The 19,852-nt window shown below is 39.9% G+C and overlaps 4 protein-coding genes; all 4 read right to left on the reverse strand.

Moving 5' to 3' along the window:
- Positions 1-3,175: 3,175 nt before the first annotated feature.
- FFUJ_14094 (uncharacterized protein) lies at positions 3,176-3,619 on the reverse strand (the record flags this gene model as incomplete). XM_023571275.1 has 2 exons in its annotated part: positions 3,176-3,342; positions 3,433-3,619. The coding sequence occupies 2 exons, from the start codon at positions 3,617-3,619 to the stop codon at positions 3,176-3,178; spliced, it is 354 nt and encodes a 117-aa protein (XP_023438316.1).
- A 1,304-nt stretch (positions 3,620-4,923) lies between these two features.
- On the reverse strand, positions 4,924-6,888 carry FFUJ_14093 (related to heterokaryon incompatibility protein het-6; the record flags this gene model as incomplete). XM_023571276.1 has 2 exons in its annotated part: positions 4,924-5,870; positions 6,000-6,888. The coding sequence occupies 2 exons, from the start codon at positions 6,886-6,888 to the stop codon at positions 4,924-4,926; spliced, it is 1,836 nt and encodes a 611-aa protein (XP_023438317.1).
- A 1,135-nt stretch (positions 6,889-8,023) lies between these two features.
- FFUJ_14092 (uncharacterized protein) lies at positions 8,024-9,197 on the reverse strand (the record flags this gene model as incomplete). XM_023571277.1 has 3 exons in its annotated part: positions 8,024-8,602; positions 8,658-8,770; positions 8,888-9,197. 3 exons carry the CDS (start codon positions 9,195-9,197, stop codon positions 8,024-8,026), a joined length of 1,002 nt encoding a protein of 333 aa, XP_023438318.1.
- Positions 9,198-13,818: 4,621 nt separating this feature from the next.
- On the reverse strand, positions 13,819-15,733 carry FFUJ_14091 (related to major facilitator MirA; the record flags this gene model as incomplete). XM_023571278.1 has 3 exons in its annotated part: positions 13,819-15,076; positions 15,145-15,432; positions 15,501-15,733. 3 exons carry the CDS (start codon positions 15,731-15,733, stop codon positions 13,819-13,821), a joined length of 1,779 nt encoding a protein of 592 aa, XP_023438319.1.
- Positions 15,734-19,852: the final 4,119 nt, after the last annotated feature.

A 19,852-nucleotide genomic window follows, 5' to 3' on the forward strand; every position in this document is an offset into this window, starting at 1 on the left:
ACATCGGAGAGACGGCTTCCCCAGTTGGTCTTGGTCAGGATGGGTTGGACCGTTGCGGAGCTTCGATACCTGGGCTGCTCACAATACGTCAGACGTTAAGATCTGGCTTCAAAAGACAGATGGGACGTACGACAGGATCTCTGACTCGGTTGTCACTGAGATCGATGCTAACAAGGCCTCTGGAAAGTTTCCTTATACTCAAGTCCTTCGCATCGAAAGTCGGACGATTCAAGTAACCTTTAGGTATCTCCCCGAGAATGGCTTTGAACGGCCCTACCGGCATCTCAATTGGGCGTATCCAAAACCTGTCTACTTTGTAGTCACACTCAGTGACTCAGACTACCAGTACCATCACGGCACATGGTATTGGCCGTTAATTCTTTCAGCCCCTGTGGATACTAGCTCTACACTTCATAGGGATCTGTGTGAGGAGATATTTGACTGCCATTTATTATCTGCAAGAGGGTCTTTCGGAGTAGTCGTTAGGGAAGGGGAAAGGGGCATCGCAGAGAGGTTGGGGTATATTGACACCCATGACGCACTTGCATGGAAGCCGGAAGGGCCATCTGGCAATGTTTCGACTATCAATCGTTCTATGGCTCCCGGGCTTGCTGATCATGTTTCAGGTAAAATCAAAACTGTCCTGCTAGGGTAGAGGTGGGGTTTAGGTGAATATCTAGCCCAAGGCCCCGCCAATGCCAGATCTGAGAAAGCGGCGTGCTTGCCGTCAAACATAGTGTCATCTTCGAGGCAGGTTCCGGCTGAATCTCCTGACCCAAGGCATAGAGCGTATACATGGAACAAACAAATTCAGTGTGGCTCGTTGATCACTGACGTGCAGATGCTGCATCATGGTCACCAAGGAGGTCACAACTATGTTACTCGACGTCGCCGATCCATTACCGGATAAATCACGTTGTAGCTCCGCATAAATCATCTTCGATAGTCGCACAAGTGGCCAGCCCTAAGGAGCCATCATTGCAGCAGTACCGTTGCACAGACTGAGAACCTATATATTCAGATCGGGTCTTGTCTTTACACTTCAACTCCTTTAGGTGTGGTACCACTATGATCCAAATGATCACGACGACTCATCCATGAGATTGTGTCTGTAAACCACGGATATCATAAGTGACCTGCTGCGTTGTACAAGAATCAGATGCCAAAAATGTCCATTCTCAGTAACTCACTCATCCGGTCCATCAGACAAGAGGAAGTCCCTACAGTTGAGAGTCATTATGGCAATAAGTCTCTATCCCAACTGGCTATCAGCATTTGCGTCGACAAGGTGCAACTAGGCAACATCTATACTCCCAGCAAATGTTTCGTTATAGCATCTTACCTACCCGATATGACGGATGATTCCGAGTCCTCCATTATCTTCTCCCCAGCGCCATGTGCTTACTGAGTAAAGGTCTTAACTAATGTGTATCCTGTTGCAAGCGCCACCGTTGAGCTTCTTCTGGGAGAACCAGTGCTTACAAGGCAATGTTAGCAATCCTGCCCAAAACCGCCAAGAAGTTTATGAGCGACCTTGACTAGGTACTGCAAATGGGCTGTTCCCTTTAGACGCATGTCGACGCTACTGGCCACATTGTGTGCGTTGACCTTGATTGTTCAGTCACCTTAGTCGGCTGAAATGATACGCAGATCAACACCCGTGGTCAGTTTACGTGTTTAGGAAGATTGGGATTATTCAGCGATCATCAATAGGTGCCAACGACCCTATTATATATCCCAAGCCGCATACTAATTCAGGTATCATCCATGTGTGACCTATGCCTGTTCCCAGGCTTGGGCTACCTCTGCTTGATTTCCCTCAGATATTCATTTATTGGCGCTAACTCTCCGCCACGGAGTCAACGAGAGTATTCAAAGACAGTGTTCCCCTTTATATACCTTTTGGTCTCTTCATTTTGCAATGCCCTAGGGCTTGCAGCAAGATGTAATGGTCATCGTGAAAGCTTCTAGGTAAAAGCTTATATTGAGGAAAAGAATACCGTGTTCTCATTCGCCACCTGTGTTTGCAGCCTAAAGGTTAACCTTATAGACGGCAGTCATCCTCATAGTATACATTCAAGGTACAACAGACATCTCACACAGCGTATATTGCTCCATCTTGCATAACTTTCTGTTCCTCGAGCATGCCCGTCATTCGTCCCTTTTGTACAACGCCTACATGGAGCTAATACAGATTCTCCTCCACCCAATCTTTTAATCATCTATGCATCGGAGGGTAGTTGAAATAACTTCCGGTGAGGGATTGGAAACCGTGACAGAACCACCAAAATTTCCTTTTTCGTTGCTAATCCAAATCTTGAGCTGGCCATCTTTGCCATTATAACTGAAAGTGACACCAGGATCTGTACACTTATAAACGTTTGTCGAAGTGAAAGGTTTGGCCGTGTTCTTCTGAGGGTCTTTGTTGAGTGGGGGGCATCGAGTCTCCATGTCTTCAGAATACAAGCGGAAGGATACGTTGTTTTTGTTATTCCGGTCGATGTATGCGCCAGTTAGACTGACGGGAAGTTCATTTACTTGACAGTCTCTTGCTTTGAGGTGGGGAGCAGCATTGGTGCTTCGAAGTAAAAAATTCAACAGCAAAAGAGGAATGAGCATTATGTCGGTATTTGGGTGAAATAAGAAGAAACAAATATCGTTCAGTGTGTTTACTGTTTGGATACCAAAGCACCAGCAACGCAGATAATAAGAGACCAATACAAAGCTTAGTCTTAAGTATTTCTCTTCTTAAGTTACACGCCCTAATTGTATGTCGATGCCAGGTTCCAAAAGCTTATGGAAGCAATTTGCTGCATCCGGAACTCCGGAGACAAATATTACGAGGTAATTTGGAGGCGTCGTGAGGTAGTATCTGAAGTGTAAATACGGAAGTATAAAGCAACGCTTACTATTCAAGGTTTACGCCCCATGTACGGATAAAGGGATCTAATCTTTAAAAGGCCCACTTAGTCAGAATTAATATACAAATGAGGGATAGGACAGTCCAGCTTATCCGGGAGCGTCAATAGACCGACAACCCGAGCCAGTCATGCAGCTTGGATAACCGAAGGTCGATGGGCGTTCCCTTTGACGCGAGCGTATAACGAAGCAGCGGGCGGCTTTCGGCGCCTAGTAAGGCAATTAATTTTATTAGTCCATGTTAACCTTCGTCTCTTCAAGAGCAAGACATTCGTTGTGACACTGTCCCGCTGGAGCCTGCTGTTAGCACAACTTTCCTTCCATTCATGAGATGAATCTTGCCTTCAAAGCCAGGATCTTCCGTAATGGCCTGGGCTCCTGGCATAAGGCCATCAGAAGGATCAATTTCTTTGTCAACTTCTGCTGCAACTTGATGTTAGCATGTACAAGTTTTCATTCATTAAGGAGACTTGTCTTCAAGGATAGAAATGAAATCAAGGGTTACGTAGGTACACGTCGTAGCAATTGAGATGGCATCTAAGGGACTGTCGCTTTCCGGGCTCGTTCTGGCAAAGTAGTATCGCGTTTCGTAACTACGTATTGTACAAGTAGAAGCACTATCCGAAGTAGAGTCATTGATGCCGAGTTTGCGGAGAACGTCTATGAGCTTTGGTGTGTCGGCAGTGGTTGGGAGCCACATCTTGAATTGAGGAGAGATGAGTGAGAAATAAGTGACAGGCAAGTGGTTAATTTGCCGAGAGATGTCTACGATAATGCTGACAGATGCTGATGATAATGTTGAGAAGAGAGTCTGGAATCTGGAAAGTATGTTACATGTGGCTCTGTACCAGCACCGCAGTGAATGTATTAACTTCCGTTCAATGATTTTTAATTGAATGATACTTCTCTGTATATACGAACCTTTGTGTAGAGTGCTGTTTGCTATGCAGGCAGGTAATTGCGCTGGTGCATGAAAGGTGACCAAACTGCATTAAACTTGCAGCCTGCTTGTTTCCTTTCCTTCCTTTATGATTGACGAAACCTTTATCCACACAGCTTTCAACTATCAGGTGAATGCTTAGTGTCAAAGCAAAGCAGTCAGCAAGGACCCCTCCGATGAAAGGCATGGCCAACGTATCATTGTCATCTTAACAAACTACCTTTACAGCACTACCGTCTTTTCCTTTTCAACAGCTAGGATCCGTCACCTATTTTACGGCAAACCATAGGGAAAACAAACCAGTTAATGCCACGACACCCACTGATGAACATTCAATAATAACTATTCCAAAAGGAACCAAAGGAGTTCATATTCAAAGCGCACAACAGGCCAGGAGTTAATTGCTACATATTACTTTTGATGGAACCCCGGTGCAGGTATTATATATATATTTTACGTGGAGGACTGCACCTCTTGACTATGGCACTATTACAACTGCAATAGTAAAAGCTATACTCTAATGCAACGTGCTCAATCTTCCACTCCACTCCGGTCTCAGAAGACAAGATCACGTCTCTCCTTGAAGGAATCTGTCCAAAGCGTTGGACATAGCCGAGCATTTACTATAGTCTTCAGCCAGTATTATTTATGGCTGTAAGCCTATAATATTAACAAAAGCAATATTAGAAATTAGAATAGCCGTTAGCTGCAGCAAAATCACTCTAATGCATATGCACAAGAAATTAATCTAGTTATTTCGAGACATCAGAACGGACTGGTTTATGGCGTGCTGAACCCTCTCAAGAGGGTGACCATATGTCTGCTCCATATCTATAAGAGCATAGTTGGGGCCGGTAGCAACTTCACGCTGTCGACGCCCATGGATGAGAGCTTTCAGAGATGGACTATAGGACGATACCACTCTGTCCATTACCGTGTTGCCAGATCGCTCTTAATGACGTCCAGATGCATAAAGTGGGAACTAACTAGGTACAGAGCCCAAGCCTTCAAATCTTGAATAGAGTCAGCTACTTCAAATCGATATAAGAAACAGCCTCTCTGAATTATCTAACAGTAAGATTTTCTCTTTGTACCTCGCCTGTCTGTACAAGGTCCCATATCTCGCCGTTCATAACACCAAGTACAAAGGCGCCACCCACCAAGGTAAACACTTGCTCAGAAGCACCATCTCTTCCTCTATTAGATGTCATCCTTCTGAATATAAAAGGTACACTAGCACCCTGAACTACAAAAACCTCATCACCCACTTGGGCCCTGTCGTCCGCAAGACCAATGCGTCCGTTACTAAGTACACACAGTCTCTTTCCATCGCAACGCTTCAAGATCCTCATGGCCTGTTTCTCAAAGCTCCCGGTCCCCTGAAAGATGTCCATAAGTGGTATCCTTTCTTTATCCTTCTCATTCAGTTCCCCAAAACACATCCACTTTCCTTCGTCATCCTTAAGAGCCTCTCCGTTATACCGCTTGATATGACTCACCGCAGCTTTGGCGACCTCGGGGTAAACAACATCATCTAATGTTAAAGTTCTGAGAAATTTTGACAGGGACAAGGTGCTGCTATGCCACTTGTGAAACTCCTCGTCAGCTATATCGTCCGGTATTTTGCTGTGTTCGAGATACGACTCGTCCGGTACTATCTTTTCCCACTGTCCAACGGGGAAGCAATTCTTCCCAATATCACAAAGATCGCCAATTCTCTCAATCTTACCCAGGCTGACGGCCTGCACATGAAGCTGTCTGGATGACTGGTCATTGACAGACGTATATCCTGAGATCGTCCATGTATCAATGAGATGAGGATGTAGCATCTTCCAACCCCAAATGTACTGAGTGGGCCTATTTTCAAAACCTGCAAGCGGTTTGTATCTCCCTGCAGCGTGCTTTTGAGTGGCAGCCCAGTAGGGAGAAATGACGCTCCAGTCTGGGACCCATGTTGGCAGCCCTGGTATAGCTGATTCCTTGACAACATATGAGAGAATGTCGAGACCGACTGAACCCATCAGCAAGATCGCAAGGTCAGTATACACCCGGGACACAGAATGACTGTAATCAACTTGAACATTCAGACGTCATTGCCGAATTGCCAGTTCCTGCAGTTCTTGTTCGTTATAATCCCAACGTTCCTTATACTCCTCGAGCTCCACCTTCATCTCTTCATGATGTCGATCCAATAGAGGGAGAATAGCGTATAGCTTGTCCCTTGGATCAGTGGCACCGCAGGTCCTTGTGTCTTCTAATATTCTTAAGAGTCTTTCGCCGTATGTAACGTGCAAAACGTACGGAGTGGGCGAAACAGAATACGTAACTGAGAACGGGAGTCTTTGAACCCAGCCCGCGTTCACATTCCAATGGAAAAACGTCTTGAAGCTTTCCCAATTGAGTTGGTTGTCACCGCAGATCACAGTGGCCTTTTGCGCAAAGGTGATCTCTTGAAGGACCCAAACACGAAAGAACCACGGCCTCTTGAATAGATTGCTTACAGCACTTTGGTTCTCTTGAATGGTCGCAGAAGATTCCACAGCCCCGTAACCATCGTCGTTGGATGGTTCATCAATTTCGTGGATACATCTCATGGCGGCATCACTATCAGGCGTTCCTGGTCCGAGATAGACCAAGACTTGTGATGCATTCTTGTAAATGCGTGCCATAAGGCTTAGCTGATGGTTCTTTTCAATAGCCGAATCTTGATCGATGCAGATCGATTCAATCCAGAGTAGTCGAGGTGAATCGGAATATCGGAAACTACTCAAGGCCGCGTGACAGTTCTGCGATATAAGGGCCTGAGTCAACATGTCTATGTCACCTTGAACATTGACTGGCACAAGATCTTTCACATCTCCCCAGACATAGGAAACTGCCTCGTAAGGCTGAGCCTCACCAAGCTTGGTGTTGAGAAGACGGAGCGTGAGCGGGGTATTATGACACCCCGGTTGAAGAGAAACCAAGCGAAACGAATCATCCTTGTCAAGTGCATTCTTGGCGTAGAGGTTCTGTAAGTGATTATTCATGTTATATAATCTCCTTGGGATAAATGCTTACATTTTTATCCAAGCCTTGGTCTGTCAGCATTAATGCCTAGGACTATGAGCAGAGCGGTTCATAATGGCAGAATTAAAATCAGGGTTAGCGTCACTAAGTCCTGGTGGTCAGTAAATTACCCTGCACTCATGATGGCCTTTTGAAGCCGACAAACTATCTGACTCCCAGCTTTCCTTGTCCGATTGTCCAATCTGAGACAGAACTTTGATAATTTCCCCTGAAACGGATTCAGACCCGTTATCAGAGCGAAACATGATTTTGTAGTGGCGCATGTTCATCCAGGGACGTTCTGACAAATCCCGCCCAGCAATGGCATCTCACTTCGGGGCGTGCGGTTTTGGTGGGAGATTTGCTTCGACGGGTACTCGACCATCTGGGGCCAGAAAATTCTACGAAAAGCTTCCCCCGTGTCGCAATAAGGAGGCCATCAATCTCAGATCATTATCCAATGTATTTGTGGAGGTACAGTAGTTATGAATGATGGCGTCCCCTCAGCGCAGCGTTGTCACCTTGGCCATTCTTCAGGTAAAGCCTGCAACTTACGTAATAAACAATTGAAATGTCTATAAAAGGTGTTGATAGGTACTTGATTAGTTTAGAAAATCTAGCATTAGTCAGATTGTACTACTCGCATGCAGATTGTGGCTATCCCGCCGCGTATCATTTTCCATAGGGTAGGGTCAACGTATGTTGATGTGCGTTAATGATGGAGGCGCGCGCACAGCAGAATCTCGACCCCATGGGGTCGGAAGAATCGGAAAGCAATCAGTATTACTGAGTGAAGTGTCAGGAGTAAATGCATCAGTTGAAGTATCTCGTGTGTGCAGGAACCGCTTAGTTCCCGACCTTTTCTCATTGATCTCAATTGACTTCCGAATGATCCTTGATGCGCAACGACAAACTGCATGTTTTTGTCAAAAAGCATTTATCTAATGAGGCAAGCTCAGGTCATTTCACATGTAAGAGTTCAGGAGGAGAGAAGCATGGCCATGATAAAAAACGCCTCCCAGTTCCATTATCGCGTATAAACTCCCAGTACACACCACAGGAAAACAACCCAAACGCCAGACAACCACGCCAGACACTCGCCCACAGACAGCCAAACTACTCCAGGTCCAACATCCCCTTCCAAGCACCAACATCCTCCTCCTGCAGAGCGGCCAAACCATCAGGCCCATACTCCACCATCCCAAGGCACACATCACATCGCGCCTTGGCCAACCGGAGGTCAAGGACAGACTGTTCCAAGGTCACCTTCTCAGCACCCAACTTCACCAACTTCTCCTCAGCGCGCTTCAACTCTCTCTGCTCCTCCTGAGCCGACGCCAACACTCCCTCAGCAGTTTGAGCATCCTGGGATGCTTTGTCGAGCTCACTTTGAGCTGTTTCTAGGGCTTGGACATGATAGGTTGGCGCATCGGGCAGCGCCAATTCCTTGTACCCGTCCACGTATCGCCGATGCTTGGTGACCAGGGCTGAAGAGGTTGCGAGGCGGGCAGTGGCCTCCTTGAGGCTCTCTTGGAGCGCGCCGGAATTGACATTGGCCATTTGTCGTTGCAGGGCAACGACGCGAGGTTCAATCCCGTCCAGGAGTGATTTTGCCTCATTGAGGCGATCCTCAGCAGCAGCCGACTTCTCTCTGAGGATGGAAATGTGCTCCGACCGCACAAGCTCTTCGCGGTTCTACTATCATGTCAGCAATTGATAGAAGTAATAAATCAAATGGGCGGTGACGTACAGCGGTGGTGTCTGGGCTGGAATAGGCCCTTCGTTCTGCGCTCTTAAATGAGCGTCGTTTGCGGCGCGAAGCTTCTGTATCGCTGGCATAACCGGGCCGCTTCTGAGGATTTACTAGTACAGTATTAGCATTTGCACATTCATGCATGCTGAATGAGAGTGGACAGTACTTACTTTGGGGGTGATCTTCATGCTAGGAAGACTCTGTCCGAGAAGACAACCTCCTGCTACCACGAGTAGCCGACTTCTCACTCAGCCACCGATCAGCTTGAGTGCATGCCTCCTGGTTGAGGCCGCCACACGACTCTGCATTGTTCTTGAACCAAGCCACCACGTCGTCAACCGTGGTGTCAGCCTTTGTGCTGGCTGAGGAGATGATCTTGGCCAGGGACACCAAGACGTTCTTGCTCCAGGACCGAGGAACGGAATCGGCAAAGAGTTGACTGGGCCACATGCCCGAAATAGAATGGATCTGCAGAGCGCTGGCGGGCGACGAGCGGTAGAGATCGGGGACTTTAACTTGAGGGGACGGTGAAGACATCGCGAAGGGAAATTTGGTGTTGACGAGACGGGACGGAAAAAAAGGGCAAGACGGGATGAAGACGGCGCGGGAGCTGGTCTTCAACAAATGAACCGAGGGCTTAAAAACGGCGGGAGACGCACAGAGGAATTCGGAGGCTGATGATGGAGTTGAAGAGAGGAAAAACTTACAAAGACTTGCATGACGACTGAGGTATACCTCGAGGGCAGTGCCAATTGAAGAGGGAAAGAGGTAGAAGCAGAGTTTTCAACCGGCAGGAAAACCTCGAGTAGCCCCGATAAAATAGCATCTGAAGTCATTGACCAATTCTCCATATGTTATTCAGTAAGTAATCTCCTTTTTATCGGTATTGGGTCTCTTGTGGTTGAGTTCCTGGCCCCCCAACATCTCGGTGTTGTTGGTGGTGGCATCCATGACTCGGAACCTCAGACAGCGGCTGTGAGTCTCAACACCAGGATCATCACGAATAATGGACGCAGACTCAAGTGATTGAACAGAATATGTTATTTGGCCCTCAGCTACGAGTGAAAAAATGCAAACCAACTCATCTTACACTGATGTGTCCTGCAATCTCGCCAATCGATGTGAGAGGTTGATGTGTCCAACTTACAGCGCTTGGATTTAGGGGGTATCCACTAACATGAGCACTGGGGCAGGCTGACGAACGTTGAAGCGCATGCGCCGGGATTACGTCTGACTATGAATAAAAGGCCATTGAATAAACAACTTCATAATCGGGGTTGACCAGCGACATAGGATTCAATTGTACAAGTATGTTACTTCAAGATTGGGCCGTTGGCGTGGACCCTTCATTGTCGCTGTCAAGATGCACGCCCGCCCGCCATGCATGGAAGTTTAGCGTGTCAACTACCATGTGAACACCTCACACTCAATCACCAGGAACTCAACTATCAAAGGGTAACTCATATTGCACAGCTTAACAATACGGTCAGAGTGCTCAACCGATACAGGAATCAATTGGATAAATACACTGCTTCAAGATTGGGGTTGTCGTGGACTCTTCTTCATCGTCATCAAGGTGAACGAACGCCCACCGAGTTTAGCGTGTTGACCGCCAACCGAACACCTCATAACGTCCCCCACCCAAAGACCGGCCACCCCCACAGACTGGCCACCTCAGCCAAAACACTAAAAACCCAATATTATAATTAATTAATAAATTATTATAACACTATATTTTTTATATTAAATAAAACTTCAGTTAGTAAATATTTATATAGAAATTAATATAAAAATCCTTAAGTTTTAATTTCTTAACTTTATTTACTATTCTTTCTAATTATAAAGTTTTTTATATCTATTTATAAGCTTTCTTTATTATTAGAATTTTTATAAACTTTATATTTAGGTTATAGATAACTTTTTTATGCTATTTTAGTTGATTTTCTTTATTTTCTTACTATAGAATACTTATTTCTTTATTTTATTACTTAATATTAAAGTTATAACGGTTTAATTAACTGCTAATCTTCCTAAAAAGCAGCCTAATAGTTAGATCTTATATTATAGAAGCTAGGATTTAGCCTAAAGCTTACTAAAGCTATATAGATAAATAGGGAGTCTTTAGAAGACTTAAATCCTGCTTTTTTACCGGCAAATTTACTGTAACAGCAGGAAAAGGTATCTTTATAACTATTAGGTTTATTAGGACCTTTATTAGGTTTATAGGCTATAATCTAGTAGCTTTAAAGCTAGTAATTGCATTAGACTTTATAATAGCTTCTCTCTAAGCCTTATTATAAATATATAGAAATATAATCTTATTAATATAACTGTTATTAGAGATAGAAGTAAGATCTAAAAGAAGATAATAATATGCCCTCTTTAAAGGACTAAAAACTGTAATATTTAGTAGCTAAAAGATATAGGAAGTATAAGTAGGAAGAAATAATAGATATATATTATTATTATAACATTTTTAGAGGAAATCTTCTATAATATAACTTCTATAGCTATTAAGAATAAGAAGTTAGGGTTTATTTTTCTTTTTAGGCTGTATTAATAGAATAAAGACTTTTCTTAACTAAACTAATACTAATTTATTGCTTATTTAGCCCTTATTACTATATATAAATTCCTAGTCTTTTAGGAAGTCTAAATTCTTAGGGAAATGTTATTATTAAACTGTTTTCCCTTTAAAAATAAATATAGGTCTTAAGACCTTTCTAGTTACTAAGATATATTTAAGAATTGTAATCTAGGCATAAAAACCAGGCTAATAAATAAGTACTGACTTCTTTAACTAATAATTAAGGAATAGACTATTTATTCTTATTCCTTCTATTATTTTAACTTTATTAATATTATATTTATTCCCCTACTTAACTAGGCATATTACTGGCATTATAAGAAGTATAAAGAATGCCTTTATTAATTTAAAAGAAGCTCTATAATATCGATTAGAGTTAATTTTCTTGCCTTTTAATATCTTAATATTAGGATTTTATCCTAAAAAGCCCTATAACTAATTCTTTTTAATGCCTTATAGAAAGCTATTATAGACAGTAATCTTACTGGTAAACTCTCTAACTTATTAATATAATATAAAGTATCCTAAATTAGCTTAGATAACAATCCAGTTTTAAAGACTCTTTTCCTAAGTATTAGAAAGCTTTTAGTAAGGTTTTTAGGCTTCTTTTAGTGTTATGCTTTTTTTAATCTGACCTTAAAGCGTAAAATGGTTAATGCTATAAGCTTTAGCTACTTTATTTATTAATATACCGTCTATAACTATCTAAAGTGCAGCATTTATATCTTTTTTAATAAAAGAAGGCATTTTAAATTAATTAGTATTAATTTAAAATTAATTAGAATTAAATTAATGGAGTTATAACTGTTTAAAGTATATATAAATTGGGTGGCTGGGTTGAAAATAAGGTGGCCAGTCTGTGGGGGTGGCCGGTCTTTGGGTGGGGGACGTTAGTTGATTACCAGGAACTCAACCATTAAGCTGTAACTTACAATACAAAATTTGAAGATAGGATCAGCTCATCCATGCGACACATGAATCAATTGGAAAGGATATCACTTGAAGATTGGATTATCGATACAGACTCTTCAAAATGGTAATTCAGGTTCAGTTCGCCCCACGAAGTTGGCCGAGTTTACTACCAGGAGTAACTTACATCACCAGGAACTGAACCATTCAACCGTAAATGACAATAAATGAGTCTGGAACATGATCTGGATACATAAGCGACACAGGATTCAATTGTATGACTATTTTACTCACTGCCTGTTGTGATGGCATTGACTTATTTCCATCCACCAACTCCGTCGCAGGTTCGCAGCACTAAAGCGTTAGCGGTTCGACCGCTATCCCTCACCAGGCCACTGACTTGAGATATTTCGGTATCGCCAGGAACGCAGCCGAAACGAGACCTATAAGTACAAAGAGTAGGCGCAAATGCTCAGCGTTGTGATGCGACATAGATCGCAGAGTCTTAATTGATTCGGTGCAAAGTTGGAGTGGTGATGGGCGTTCTTCATCGCGTCGGACGCACCCACTAGGGTTTAGCGCACAGCTTGCCTAGAAATTCATAATCTGACGTGTTTCGCAATCACCAGGAACACAACCAAAGCGATATCTAAAAGTAAAAACACGATGCCCAAATGGTCTCTGTAGCTGTGCGACATGGATCTGAAAGTTTTAATTGATTCAGTGTAAAGTTGGAGTGGTGGCAGACGGACATTCTGTATTAAGCAAGCATATCTTAAGATATCCACTATAGGTAGGACCGCGTGATACATCGAGCAGAGGAACATAGTGATAGGCATTTTCACCGGGATCAAGACCACAATAAAGTGCAGTAACAAAACAATCTGTTGTTAAAAAATCTGTATATCGGCGCGACATGCCAGGAGTCAACAGAGCAACTTTTGCTTCTGATGGTAAAGATGCTCCCAATCTGCTGACGGTACCGAGCCTTCTGCCTTCTCCAACAGCCGCCCAAATGGCTGTCGACCCTACCATTGAGCAAGATCTTGTATCAGCGGGAAATCACCAATAAAGCATATGTGTTGAATAATCATCAGGTGTAAATGCTTACCTTCGTCATGCGACACGAATACGAATTTACTTGATATCACTTTTGAGTAATGTTTCTTCAATAAGGTGGCAGGCCACTGTCAATGGTGAGGCTTGGTAGACCCGGCCGGCATGCAGGATGAGAACGCCTATACAATTAAATCATATCGTCGCGTCGATAATTAAAGACTCGGTAAGAGATCGCAGTTTCTTGGGCTTTAACATGAGACTACGTACAACCTGATGTGACAATTGACCATAAATTTCCTGGCCATGGAGGCAAAGGCCCTGAAAGCGCTACCCAATGTGACCAAAACCTCAAAAGGAGGCTCAATTGAATCGCGTTGTCGCACCAAAAGGTAAAGACATGTTCCTGAATCGCGTGTCTCTGCATCTAGTTGAGATAGTATACACAAGTCAACGCAATAAGTGTTGCACTGATTGTACATATTATGATATTCTTGAACAAATCAGAGTTTTCAAGGCTGAGAATATCTATACTATATATTTATTTGTGCTATATACTTATGACATTTACCATTGTGCAGGCGGCACCACGGATTCGCTCCCTACCTAAATAATATTACCGCGTGTCTGCTTAATTGTATTCACGTTCATGTTTCTCCACAGACCAATAGACAGAAGGCCCCCAGCCAGGACGCCAACGCTCGTAATACACATAATCCTCTGCGCATCACCATAAGCTTTCGCAATACCCAATCGCTCAGGTGTTCCCGGGGGATAACTCAGCTGTGCATACAAGCTACTGTACACCATCTCCACATTCACAGTCTTGGGGACATGGCGCTCCAGTGCCTTTTTGAATGTGCCAGTCCAAATAGCCGCCGAGACCGTAGACCCAATGGCTCCCCCGACGCTGCCAAAGAGGCTAAGCACGGCAAGACTTACGGCAATGTGCTGATGGTCGGCCACCGCCATCATACACATCTGGCCACATTCAACAACTGGACCTCCAGCAAAAGCGACAAAAATCTGTGTCATGACTATGTAGCCGATGTCTTGGTCAGGCTGTCGGAAATGGATCATAAGTCCCACCCCTAACATCATGAGCGGCATAAAGAAGTACAAAGCAAAGGGCTTGTATCTCCCTGTCCATCGAATCAAGAGGCCGATAATAATGGCAAAGACCGAGGAGCCCGTCCGGTAGATGTTGTTGATATAAGTCGTATTTGCCACTCCCTGATTCCACACAACCATAATCATTGAACTAAAGTATGATTGCCAAACGCCAGAGCTAAAGAATAGGAAGAGGAACATGGTGCCGCCGAATAGCATGTTACGATCGACCAAGAGATCATACGGGATGAACGTAACTGGGGCGAGGAACCGCTCGTAGAGTACAAAGGCGATGATGAGAAGTCCACCGATTGTAATCATTGAGATGATCATAGGGCTCTTCCAACCGTCTTCTTGCATCGAATAAATATTCATCGGTAGGAGGAACAGTGTCATTCCCGCTGCCAGGATGAAGATGCCCAGGAGATCGACATCAATGCAATACTTCCAGATCGATTGCAGGGATAGATCGCCGAGTGTCACGGCATCCTCTATCAAGCCCAGCCTCTTCGCCTTGTGCTGGTTCCAAAAGAAGATGCCACAGAACGGGAGCACAACAGCAGGGGTGACGATGGCCCATACACCGAGACCCCATCGCCACCCCGCGCCTGACAGAGCAGCAGCGGCAATGGGACCGCCGCTCCAGGTCGTGAATATATACGGCGAACTTGCAAAAGACAGCATCAAAGATCGGTTCTTGAGGGATGTCGTATCGGATACGAAGACGGTAACACAGTAGCTGAGTCCTTGCGCTCTATCAGGGTTCGTGGTGGTTAGCAAGATGTTGAAATGAGATTTGGTATGATCATAAATGACACGTACCCGACAGTATAGAAGACCAAGGCCGCGGCATAAGTGGTGACATTCTTACAGGCAGCCATCAACACAAACCCGAGTACCCATAGTACCAGCATGAAAGTCATGCCCTGAGGTCGGCCCCAAGTGTCAAGAATCTTAGCCAGAGGAATCTTCACGAGACCGCCAACAATACCGGATACAACATTCATTGTGGCAGTGAGGGAATGAGTCTGGAAGGTGCTCGTAACAAATGGTGTGAGAACTCTAACAACGACTTCTTGCAGAGAGGCGACGACGAAGATAAACCACATCCTGAATACTCATATCAGTATAAGGCATTCGCAACCCGAATGAAAGTTAAATGGAGATCTTTGACTTACAAACCATACGCAGCAATTAAATCTTTCTTTGTCCAGACCATGGCTGCTGCCTCAACCTTCTGGACGCCAGCCTGTATATTATCGGAGAACGTCTCACCCTCTGCAGGGCATTTTTCGATGTTTGTCGCGACATCTCCTTGTAAAGGTGCCTGTGGCGGTTGTTGTATGTCGGCCGAGTTCTGCTCGTTTGTCGTGGCTATGAAAGCCTCCTTGACTCCAGTCCAGAGTTTCATCGTGAAGGTAAAGAACAGCTAAGTATTACTCAAGTAGAGAGAATATGTAAATATAGAGATACTGGCTTTTCTCAGTTCAAATAGAGACGTTTATATACTCTATAGGAGATCCGTGGCTTAAGACTCGCGGCTATAAGGCGCTCAATAACCCGGTGTGAATAGGCCATATGAATATCCCGATGACAATAGACCGATATAAAGGGAATCTCAGCCTAGGAACTATTAAGTGGCGATTAAACCGTAATCGTCTAATAAACCGGGTTATCTCACTTAAAATTTAGACTTAAATTAAGTAAGCTTAAATCGGGTCTCTAATTGGCCCAAAATAACCCTAACCCTACACTTAGGGTTAGCTAGTATTAGCTTAGGATTAATATAATATAGAGAAAAGGGAACTTTAATTAATAGAGAAAATAATAAGATTGCTTTTCTCTTTACTTTCTATTACTATAATTAAAAAGGCAATATTAAGTAGTAATAGAAAATATTATTTAACTTAATTAGGACTATTAAATACTTATCTATTAGTTATATTAATTAGCCATTTAACCTAGCAGTAGCATTAAGTCTTATTTTTAGTAATAGTATTGATTAAAGGGCTAGGTACTTAAAGACATTAAAGACTACTACAGTATATTTAAACTAGCTAACCTAAAGCTTACTATAACCCCTAAAGATAATAGTTAAGCAATTAAATATCTTACTATCTTAAAGGGGTATAGCTATAATATATACTAATATCTTACTATTATATAAAATAATGCTATTTATTATTAGTAAAAGGCAGGATATAATATAGTAGTAATAGTAGTAGTAATAGCAGTAGAAAAGGTATAATAGACTATAATATAGCTATAAATATAGATAGGAAGAAGGCATATATACTACTAGATTATTTAAAATAACAGTAATAGTAATAACCTATCTAATATAGCTAATATAGCTAATACTATAAGTTAAAGTGCTATAAATAAGCTTATTACTATAAGTTAGGCTTAATTAAAAGAGAAAGATACTATATAACTATAAAAGGATAACTTAAAGGAAGATATTAACTATAACTTACTATAGGTTAAAAGGCTAGGCTAGGTATAATATTTTAGCTTTTAGGACTTAATAAATATTTATAATATAGCCTAGTAGCTATAAGTAAGAGAAGTAATAGACAGAGTAGCTAAAAGGTAAGAAAATAAAGAGGCAGTTTATAAATAACTATTACTTAAGCAGCTTAAAGAGAGCTTTAATTATAAGGTAGAACATTACTGCTAGTAACTTAATAATATCTTAACTAAAATATTACAGTAGCTTAACAGTATCTTATTAGTAACTCTAAGCAGTATGCCATTTAATTATAAAGGCAAGGAAGAATTAATAAGCTAGTATATATCTATTAGTTACTGCTATTTAAGCTTTTACTAGAAGATATATTATATTAGCCAGAAAGAAGTATTTAAATGCTAGGCTATTTACTTTATAAATAAGCAGTAAAGCTTATTAGGGAATATTACTAAAAAGCTTAAAAGTAATAAGGCCCAAAGCAGTTATAGCAGTAAATTCTTTAGCGGCAAAAAGAGATAAATTAAAAATAAAAAGAAAAAAGAAGGCAAAGATAGAGATAAAGATAAAAATAAATATTAAGATAACAGTAAGTAAGAAAATAACAGTATAACTAGCCTGTTATAAAATGCACTAGACCGAGCTATCTTCTAATTTATTATAGCTTTAATTAAAACCTATATTAGTAGAAATATATATATAAATTCACTACTATACTTCTATATAGCACTTAATATTAAGCCACGCCTAATAGGCTATATAGAGCTGCACTTATATATCAATCTACTAGCTGCTATAGTGTAATAGGCCTAGCTGTTCTTTTTAAAGGCTATATTTAAGAATTAGCCGCTTAATTAAAATAAGGTCAGGGTTAAGGCCATACTTACATTTAAAAAGCAGTATAGAGCGTAAATATATATAGGCATTTATACTATTATAAGTATAATTATTAGGTAGATAATATATAGAAAAGGGTATTAGCAGAAAATAGAGGGTTAGCTATTAATATAATAGTTTAAGGATAGAAAGGGCTTATTTTATATAGGCAAGTATATTAATATTAAAGATTTTACCTATATATTATACAATAAGGTTATTAAGGCAAAAAAGCTATTAAATAAGCTATTTAAAGGGTTTTAGCATCTAGTTAATAAGAAGATTAATATAAAGCAAATCATAAATAACATAATATGGCTTAAGGCAGGTTAGTTATTTATAAGCAATTTAAAGAATAAGTAGCTAGAGGCCAGACTGGCAAAGGTAATACAGCTAATAAAAGCATTAATATAGGATACTACAAGGGTCTAATAGAAGTAACAGCATATTAAGAGGTAGCTTTATAACTTAAAGTTACTGCAAGAGATATTACTTATACTTATATATATATAAGGTAGGCTTCTAGGAAGGGGGCCTAAAATTATAATATTATAGCACTATAACTTATAGCAGCTAATGTAAAATGTATTTATACTAAACAGGCAAGTTATAATTATAACTAACTAAAATAAGATAAAGGCAATTTATAATAATAGACAAAAGGTAGTATAATTTATCCCTAACTAGATTAGGCAGATAATTATAGTATATATTATATAGCTGCTTTTAATAGAGAGGGTACTGCAATAAAAGTATTAACTTGCTAAGCTATATAGAGAGTAGCTAGAGTATATATAGAGGGATAGTTACTTATTAATATAAGAGACTGACTGGCTTAATAGGCAGCTTGGCTGTATAATGCAGGCCAGAATAGGGGTTAAATTAAAGGTAAGATAATACCAGGCAATTGCAATTAAGATAGAATAGAGGATCCTATTTATTATTTATAGATAATTTATTATAAATTGGCTACTAAAACAAGTAATCTTATTTTAGTTTTTATATTTAATTATTTAATATTAGGCTAAATAGCTAATTAACTAAAATTTATATTAACTTTATACTTAAAGTTAATTAATATAATATATAATTAACTTAAAATACTAAAGTTAATTTTAATTATAAGTATTTAAATTACTTTTTAACTTTTTAATTTATTACTTAACTCTTTAATTTATTATTTAATTTTTTAACTTATTATTTAACTTTTTAATTTATTATTAAACTTTTTAAATTATTACTTAACTCTTTAATTTATTACTTAACTCTTTAATTTATTACTTAACTTTTTAATTTACTATTAAACTTTTTAACTTATTATTAAACTCTTTAATTTATTATTTAACTCTTTAATTTATTACTTAACTCTTTAATTTACTATTAGACTTTTTAATTTACTATTTAACTTTTTAATTTACTGCTAGACTTTTTAATTTACTATTAAACTTTTTAACTTACTGCTAAACTCTTTAATTTACTACTTAACTCTTTAATTTACTATTTAACTCTTTAACTTATTATTTAACTCTTTAATTTATTATTTAACTTTTTAATTTATTATTTAACTTTTTAATTTATTATTAAATTTTTTAACTTATTACTTAACTTTTTAATTTATTATTAAACTTTTTAATTTATTATTAAACTTTTTAATTTATTATTAAACTCTTTAATTTACTATTTAACTTTTTAATTTATTATTTAACTTTTTAATTTATTACTTAACTCTTTAATTTATTATTTAACTCTTTAATTTATTATTTAACTTTTTAATTTATTATTAAACTCTTTAACTTACTATTTAACTCTTTAATTTATTATTAAACTCTTTAACTTACTATTTAACTCTTTAATTTACTATTTAACTCTTTAATTTACTATTTAACTCTTTAATTTACTGCTAGACTCTTTAACTTATTATTTAACTTTTTAATTTATTATTTAATTTTTTAATTTATTACTTAACTTTTTAATTTACTATTAAACTTTTTAATTTATTACTTAATTCTTTAATTTATTATTTAACTTTTTAATTTATTACTTAACTTTTTAACTTACTGCTAGACTTTTTAATTTATTATTAAACTTTTTAACTTATTATTTAACCTAACTCTAAATTCCAAATTGCATTAAGTTAGCGCGAATTAAAATCCCATATAAATTAAAACCGCATTAACTTTAAATTCC

Source organism: Fusarium fujikuroi, chromosome FFUJ_chr12, assembly GCF_900079805.1.
Source record: "Fusarium fujikuroi IMI 58289 draft genome, chromosome FFUJ_chr12".
Taxonomy (NCBI): domain Eukaryota; kingdom Fungi; phylum Ascomycota; class Sordariomycetes; order Hypocreales; family Nectriaceae; genus Fusarium; species Fusarium fujikuroi.